This window comes from Aulostomus chinensis, chromosome 22 (assembly GCF_037954235.1).
Source record: "Aulostomus chinensis isolate RoL2024-O1b breed Wild chromosome 22, RoL_Achi_v1.0, whole genome shotgun sequence".
In the NCBI taxonomy this organism is placed as follows: domain Eukaryota; kingdom Metazoa; phylum Chordata; class Actinopteri; order Syngnathiformes; family Aulostomidae; genus Aulostomus; species Aulostomus chinensis.
The window spans coordinates 21,401,514-21,410,493 of record NC_141341.1 but is presented as its reverse complement, the minus strand read 5'-3'; the positions used below and the strand labels follow the sequence as shown (position 1 = coordinate 21,410,493).

The window sequence follows — 8,980 nt, the reverse complement described above, 5'->3', positions numbered from 1 at the left end:
GTGTGTGTGTTGGTGTGTGTGTGTGTGTTGGTGTGTGTGAGAGTCTGCCCTCTTGATGTGACTCTGCAGCACGTCAGGGTCCTGCAGCCGTACACTCGTACTTGAGTTTGTGTGTGTTCATGCATTTGTGCGTATGAGTTTTTGTAACGTGCATCGCGGTGACACAGCAATCATCTGACCTGCCTCATCACTATCTGGAGCGTGGGATGTTGGGAGTTCCCAGGGCGTGGCGTCATCGGCCTGACCACCCCCCCTCTCTCTTTTCCCTTCACCTGCCTCCCATCAATTTTTCTCCCCAGTCTGAATCCCCAGGATTACAGCAGCGGTGGAGGGGGAAGTGAGAAAGCAGAAAATATAAAGGCTCAGTTTCCTTCCTCGCCTTTTTCTCCCGTCTTCTCTCTTTTCACCTTTGATTTGTTTCTATTACGCCATCGAGGACATTCTCTTTTTGTCTTTGCTTCTCCAAGACACTCTCTCGCTCTTCCTCTGTCCCGTCTTTGTTGGCGTGTTTCTCCTGGATCCTCAAAAAGGAAGGAAACAAACAACTGAAGCGAGGACATGAATTTTATCTCAATATTTTTTTGTTTTGATGTCTCCAAAACCAAGTCTGACTTTCAAATACAGAGAAGGAATTAGAAGAATAAGACTTTTAGTAGAAAAACAAACTATTCTCAGTGAATAATGATTAAAAAATGGCATTCTAAAGTGCCAGGGTTCTGTGTCTCTACCACGAAAAAGTAGCAAAGGAGAGCTGAATGTTTCTGTGGTGATGGGCTGTAATTCCAACAGACGACATGCCACCGCCATCCAAAGCAGAGTTCAGGGGTCATGGCCATCTCTCATATTTCTACAACATTGCCGGTTGGATCCAGTACACAACAAAAAAGGGCTTGAAATATTCAAAGTAGGGTTGAATCCAAAACACTGGATTGAAATCCTGAAGTTTGTGTGAGGTCATTGGATTGTATTCTAATTTAAATTGTTGCTGTTATTTTGCCCACTGATTTTCAGTCTACATAACCCTCCTCAGGAAGACAGGTTGAGGAAACGTATGATCCACGGCGAGCTAAAATAGCCGTCTCTGTCAGCTTTGTTGTGTAAGGCCTGACAGCAGTAGGTGGGTGAAAGGGATCGATGGCCACCTGCACTGTCTGCCACATCCACACCAAACACAGAGGAACACACTGACTGGATGAATCAGACAGAGAGAGAGAGAGAGAGAGAGAGAGAGAGAGAGAGAGAGAGAGAGGAGAGAGAGAGAGAGAGAGAGAGAGAGAGAGAGAGAGGGAGAGAGAGAGTGTATGCAAATCACTGCTTAGTCTTCACTTTTACTGTTCAACTACAGGCTGATGGGGACTTCCCACTGCTTTTAAAACTTTCAATCCCTGGAAAAGCTCCAATTGAGTTAGAGCTGGACACACACACACACACACACACACACACACACACACACACACACATTTACACTCATAGGCATGCACACAAAGGCCTCATTGTGTTTGACCCCGCATGAGGAGCAGGCAGGTCAAAGAAGCGCGTCATTCCTCTGCAGTTTGAAAATGGCAAGTACATGGTAATGAATACCTCAGTTTGACGGCACGGAGAGAGCGAGGCACGCTAACACACCCGATGTACGACAGCTTTGGTTATAATACGCCCAACAGACTAACACATCCAGGCCAGGGGTGAGGCTGACATGTGGGGCTGGTGTTGATGTTTGATTACAAATGGCTGATTAAACAGCATCAGTCAGCCCTGAAATAACGACCGTCTCACCTCGCTAAAGCTGAGTTGTTACTACAGTGGCACAATGAGTACTGAAGATTAAGGTCTGCATTTTCAGTTCAAAATAAAGTATTAGTCTACTGAAAACTGGCCCTGTGACTGATGCAGACATGTATGCATCAATTACTGGTCAGCACGTTACTGATGTATCTGATAAGGTGCTTCATGTACTGTCAACCAGAGTGCACATATACATGTACATTGTCTTTAAAACAGGGATCATCAAATAATCGACATTTAAGATATCAGTACACCCACCGAAATAAAATGGGATGCGAAACTGCTGAAACTAGATTTGAGATGCATGATATCAGAGTTGTTGCTTATATTTTATAAGCTGATGTTTTACAATTAATTCTGACCAATAGACGTAAGTTACGAATGTCAACATTATGTGTACGGTAACAAGTTTGTATGATGTTCACATTTCACTGAAAAACAAACGTGAACATCATGAATTTGAGATACACAAGAATGCCGCGCGCAGAGGTAGCAGAAGCCTGTTAGGTAGCCTCATGTAGCCTGTTAGCTCGATTTAGCTTGCACACATCCACAGTCTGCTGTGACAAATTTCCAATGTTTCACATTTACTCAACTGGAAAAGAAAAGAAAGAATAACCAGAATGAGGACGTTCACTGACACATCGGAGATTATGAATGTTTTCACAGCAAAGAATGAACTTCAGGTTGACTTGTATGGAGCGATACAAATATATAAATTCACTCAGATACCAATATATTAAAAAAAACAACAACAATATGTTCCGATATTATCATCCTAACTACACCAGAGCAGCACATCTGTGTTGACAGGTCAAGGTGCAGCGCCTCTGTAAGGCTATTCAGGGTGACAATCGCTGTGGGTGTGAAATGTCTTTCCAGATGTGGAACCTGTTGGCACCATCTGGAAGGATGCTGTTCATTTTGATAATACACTCAAACCAAAAATATATTTAACAACATATATATTTTAACAACAACAACAAATAGCTTCAGAGATACCAACAACAGCCTTGACAAAAGCCATTCTAACTCCAGTGTGTAACACACACACACACACACACACACACACACACACACACACACACACACACACACACACTTGTAAGAAGTAAAAGCCCCATTCTCCCACAGCACTCTCTCATAATGACACTATCCCTTCAGGCGTCAACAGAGCCGAGACAAAGCGCCGGTGTATTTGGGGTAAACACATGGCTCCTGCAGCTCTGAAGATGACAGAGTGATAGGCCGGCGTGATGGGGCTCTGCGTCCCACCACCAGAGCTCGCTCCCTCCCCGCGTCTGCTGGTGACAGAGTGGAGGGCGAGCTGACAGCTGCTGTTCACACATCAGATAAGATTACAGGTAAACCTGCTCTACCTGTTCCTACCAACCGCCGTGCATGCAGCCAGTGCCTGTTGTGTTTGAGAGTGAGTTAAGCTCCCGAAGAAGGGACCTAATCCAGTGGCAGGTGCATGGAAGATGTAGAGTGATGAAGGAGCTCATTACTATTGATGTGCTTAATTTATGTAAGCACCACAGGGGGTAAAGGGCCTGTGAAATTTTAAAGAGTTTATGACTTTTTTAGACTGACATAAATCTTGTCATGAATTAAGGATGCGCATCATATCAGAGGTTATGATACAGGAGCTTCTAAACACTAAAAGAAACATTGTTTTTGGAAAGTGAATCATTTGGGCAGGTTTCCCTTCGATAATGATGAAGTGAAGGACGGAGTTGTTGTTTTGTTTTTTTAGCATTATTTATAGCCCCGGCCGTGTTATGAAAGTGCGAATAACACTTGTCAGTCATTCGAGTTGCCAGATAGCAGCTGATGACATCACCTGCATGATTTAATGATAGGAGGTAAATCTGCTACACACACACACACACACACACACACACACGCACACACACACACACACACACACACACACACACACACACACACACACACACACACCTCATCAGCTCCCTTTGGCTCTAGCCTGACATCTAGCGACACCGGCTGTAATGTGATCCTACATGACACGGACATGTTAACATAATGGGGCTATGAGGGATGAGGAATCAGTGCGTTGCAGAGCAGCAGTAAAAGCTGGTGTGTGTGTGTGTGTGTGTGTGTGTGGTGGGGGGGTTGTTTTTCTCACACAGCAGCTGTGTAACTCTGGTACATGCTCTCATTCCACCCACTTTGATCACATTCATAATGATTGCTTCCAGTAATGTGGAGTGTAAATAGAAAAGTGGATTGCTGTGACGTAATGATTCGAGCCAGCGGCTCCTGTTTGTGTGTGTTGGAGTCTTTTCTCAACCTGTCATTGGCACACACGCGTTCTCCATCAAACCGGATGCATTTACATGGAACTGTACTGAAATTCTTAGCGTGATCTAGAAGCCTTGCAGCAGGCTAAAGGACGCTGTGTTCCTTTTACCACACACACCAAGTTCGTCTTTCTTCCAGTGGAGTCTGACAGGAATGAGGTCAGACACACCGATCCTCATTGCACATTATTATTATTATTACCCGTTTTTTTTATTCAGCCAATAGGAGGAAAAGGGGGAGGGGCCTGGTTGAAAAATCAGGATGGAGACAGGCACCGATTGGCTTTTATATCTCGCGATGAGGCTATAAAAGTTCGAGGTTCTCGTTGTTGTGTTTACAGTAACATTACGGAGCGCTCAGGAAACAGGGAGACTATGAGAAAGCGCAGCTGCTCCATTCAGCCACATGGTTCCTCAACCGCACAGACCAGCTGCGCTGCACACAGCCAGGTTCACATAAGGGACTCGCACCGCTTTCGCCCTCAGCTGCGCGTTTTCACTCTTGCGGGGCGAGTTTTCAGCCGCACCGGCAGTTGAAAGTTGAATTGTGTCGGGATTTATCATTTTTTTGTTTGTTTCCCAGCGCGACTTCCAAGTCTCCTTAAAGACAGACAGAGGAGAGGAACTTTTAGAGCATCAGTGACACAAAGTAAAAGTGAGGGATTTTATTTGTGAGAACTTTGTCAAAGCGCAATACAACACATTTCCGGAGAGTTTGGAGGGAAGGATGGTGCAGCACATGAGCCAGACAGAGAGCGCCCACGCTCACTCTCCCGCCGGGGACTCCACCGACACGGGAGACATGGACTTGGAGATGGATGCGTCTCCGACCCCTGAGTCTCCCTCGTCTGGGGAGCGCAGCAGCGACCTGGCTTGGTGCAAAACACCAACGGGCCACATCAAGCGACCCATGAACGCCTTCATGGTCTGGTCGCAGATCGAGAGGAGGAAGATCATGGAGCAGTCGCCGGACATGCACAACGCGGAGATCTCCAAGCGGCTGGGGAAGCGCTGGAAGCTGCTGAAGGACACAGACAAGATCCCGTTCATCCGCGAGGCGGAGCGGCTCAGACTCAAACACATGGCCGACTACCCAGACTACAAGTACCGGCCCAGGAAGAAGGTTAAGTCGGGGAGCGTGGCGAGCAAACAGGCAGAGCGTGGGGAGAAGAGCGGGGAGCGCAGCAGCAAAGCCGGTGGGAAGAGAAGCCCCGCGTCTAAAGGAGTGAGCCGGATGCACAAACAGGCCGGTATGAAGTCGAGCGCGCCGGGGCAGGACTATGCGTCCCCCGCTGATCATCAGGCACTCTTCAAATCCAGGTCAGTGTCCGGATCCAGACAGATACCAGAGAAGCGCACGGGAGATGCGAGGCGCAGCTACACGTTCAGCGGGGCAGGCAGCCTGGAGAGCGGGCCTCCCTCCGTTGGGGTCCCGGCCAGTCCCACCCTAAGTAGCTCGGCGGAGTCCAGCGACCCGCTCAGCCTGTACGAGGAGCACAGCCCGGCGGTCAGCGACTCGTCACACACCGCGCGCCTCAGGTACGCTCGCGCCTCCTCCCCGACACCCTCAGCCTCCCACTCTTCCTCATCAGTGTCCTCCTCATCAGACGAGGAGTTTGAAGACGAGCGGCTCGACCTGAACGCGAGCCCGGGCTTTGAGAGCATGTCTCTGGGCGGCATGGGCTTCTCTGACGCGGAGCTGGACCGAGACTTGGACTGGAGCTTTGGAGAGTGCGGGGCGGGTTCTCACTTTGACTTCCCCGACTACTGCACCCCAGAGGTCAGCGAGATGATCTCAGGAGACTGGCTGGAGTCCACCATCTCCAACCTGGTTTTCACCTACTGAAAGTACCACGGTGACAGAGACCCGCGACGTCCCCTCCGCGAATTGAACTGTTCAACCCCCCAAAAACAGGCGTGTGCGTCCAGACCCCGAATATTTCCGCCGTTTTTTTCACTAAATAAGGAAGAGTGAAAAGAGGAAAGAAAAGGTGGCCTGTGTGCGCGTTGAAGCCCAGGTACGCGCCGCTCACAGACTTGGACGGTGAGCTTGTCGGGAGCGCGCAGACGGGGGAAATGCTTAGTTTGCATTTGGACGCAGAGGAGGAGTGAATGTAAGCAGAGAGCAGTGAAACACATGGACTTGAGCTCACACGTTCCAACCAATCCGCAGAGGATGAGGACTGAGACTAAACTTTGAATCTTGTTGTTATTTCGGATCGGGAGAAGGGACACTTAGTGGAGATGTCGTCATCTTTGGGTTTTGTTTATGATATAGCCAATTCACATTGACCATAAAGTCGCTATTCAGGTGTAGTTTCTTTTTCAAACTCGAAGTAGTTTCAATATCAACACGCATGCTCTCCGGGATAAGGAGGATTTTGTTGTTGTTAAATGCTAAAAAATGTTCATTGCTGCGTAATTACGCAATTTGTGTGACCATAGGACACAATTCACGATCACCAGCTTCTCTTTCAACGGCAGGACATAAACAAAGACTGACTGAAAACTTCAGAAACCCTTTTTTCTGAACCTTTTTAAACACTCAGTGCACAATTCAGGACCAATATTACCCGACGCCCATCCTTTCTGCCTAGTGCTTCAACTTTGTAGTTCCTCTGTGTCAGATGACGTTTTTTTATATTGATGTATTTATACCGGCCAAACTTTTTTATACATAGAAGTATTGTTCTCGTACAGGTCTTGTTTGTGTTTGTGCACATACACCTGTCTGTATCCAGCGCGGAAGGGCTAGAAGTGTATCTTATTTAAAATGTCTGACTTCTCTCACTTTTGAGGAGATTTGAGTGTGTCATGATTTTTTACTTGTATTTTTGTACAAAATCTATAGAAAAGGGGGTTTTTCCGGCGAGTGGGTAGCCTACAACATTGTTGTTTGGATCTACATTGGTGTTTAGTTGTGCAGAGGGGGGTTTGTTTGGCACAATCTGACCTCACACAGTGTTTACAGTATTTACCCACATGCTTCTTAATGGCACAGTGACTCCAGTTTCACCAGCCAAGTAAACAAAGCGCCACTGAGGCTCCCAGTCTGAGTGGTGACTGCGTTGCTCCAGTACATATAGACCTAAAGTATATGAGTGAAAGTTCCCAGAGAGTCACTGTTTGGATAGAGCTAATACCTCTGTGTGCTTTTTTTTTAATCAAGATAAGTTTTATTTGAACCACTGGATGGAATTTCACACTCATTCCACTTTGCCTAGACTTCGGAGGGAGGGAGATGTATGAAGTGCTTCATCTGTTATTGCGCAAATTGCATCAAAATAGTATTTAACCTTTCTGTACCTGTTGGCTACGTATAGCAGGCTAATTGTTTTCCTATATTATGGCATGGCAAATAGCATTTGTATTTCAGATTCAGGTATATGTAGCTATAGCTGTTGTGTTTAAGATTTTTAAAAGAATAATAACATGAAGATATTTATGTAAACTGACTGTACTATAAGCAAAGATTGTGTGTTTTATGTATGATGATCAACGACAGGCACTAGGACAGCCATCTTTGGACATGAAGATGATTGTGGTCCAGGAGTTTCTTTCTTTTATTTTTTTTTTTGTATCCCAAGGCATCTTTTCTATTGTCCTTTTTTTCTTTTTTCATTTGTGCAATATGCTGTGTATGATCATGTTTTGTCCAATCATGCCAATATCATTTGATGTTTATGATTAAAAAACCAGCCAATGTTTGGGTCAATCACTGCCTCTCAGACCTCTGTACAGATTGTCGTTTTTTATTTGTTTTTTCTTTTCCTCCGAGAAGGAAATAAAATCAGCTGGAACTGAAAAGTACAAAGAGGGTTTTTTTGTGTGTGATATTTTTCCCTGTTGAGATTTTTAAAACAGAACATGTTAAAGTAAAATAGTGGGCTTTCATGACCACATAGCATCGCCGAGACTTACTCGGATGGATGTTTACAGTCTGTTTGTGCGTGTTTGCTGTAAGTGTGTGTGTGGATGTGTGTGCAGCTATGGCAGACTGTGAATCAATAGGCAGCCAGTGAATCGATAGGAGTGGCCTCATTCTCCCTCTCTTACTCTGTCTGATTCTACACGTGCAGAAAACGTGGCTGCCATGGAAACACTGTATCCGAGAGAGACAGAGAGAAAGAGAGAGGCTGCAATCCTCTGGGGAGCAGCTTGCCACTCTGAGTGTGTGTGTGATAAAGGGACACAGACTGATCCTTTGGGGAGGGAGGGAAGGGGGGTCAGACATTTCCGCAAGGCATGACTGGAATAAGGGAGGAGGATGAAGTGTGTGTGTGTGTGTTTGTGTGTGTGTGTGTGTGTGTGTGTGTGTGTGTGTGTGTGTGTGTGTGTGTGTGTGTACAACAGGGAGGGTCGGAGGAAAGAGTGTTTGTCGGTCCTGGTGATCGTGCAGGAGACTGCTCCCCAAATCCAATTAATTCCTTCTGGATGCATTCATTTGTTGAGAACATCTGACGAGAAAGTGTGCACGAGAGAGAGAGAGAGAGAGAGAGAGACCCCTAAGGTACAGTATTTAGTGTGTATCAATTTACGCCCTATTCCACATGAGACATTGGTAATTATTTCCATCTCTCTCTCTCTGCCAGGAGAGCAGGGTCATCTCCAGCTTTGCACTGACATCTCAGGCTGGGTAATGAGAAAGATAAGGCATGGTCATTACACGCCATCCCCAAGACGAGGCACCGGTCCGCATAAGCCTGACATCACACGGAAATAGTGTTTGAGTGAGGTGTCTCGGATTTTTAGAAGAGTGCTCTGGTCTGATATATAGTGGGAGATAAAAAGATGTGAATTCTACCCCCCCTTTAGACATGGACCCACATAAAGACACTGGAGTGTAAACAAATGCACGACCAGGGGAAGGC

At 46.3% G+C, this 8,980-nt stretch overlaps 1 protein-coding gene across 1 annotated transcript; it reads left to right on the top strand.

The window, feature by feature from the left end:
• Positions 1-4,439: 4,439 nt before the first annotated feature.
• On the top strand, positions 4,440-7,961 carry sox4a (SRY-box transcription factor 4a). The gene has a single exon (XM_086193602.1). It carries the CDS (start codon positions 4,837-4,839, stop codon positions 5,953-5,955), a length of 1,119 nt encoding a protein of 372 aa, XP_086049728.1. The 5' UTR covers positions 4,440-4,836; the 3' UTR covers positions 5,956-7,961.
• The last annotated feature ends 1,019 nt before the right edge of the window (positions 7,962-8,980 follow it).

Excerpts from the sequence above, each read along its gene's own strand:
- sox4a (XM_086193602.1), top strand. The coding sequence starts at position 4,837 with ATGGTGCAGCACATGAGCCAGACAGAGAGCGCCCACGCTCACTCTCCC.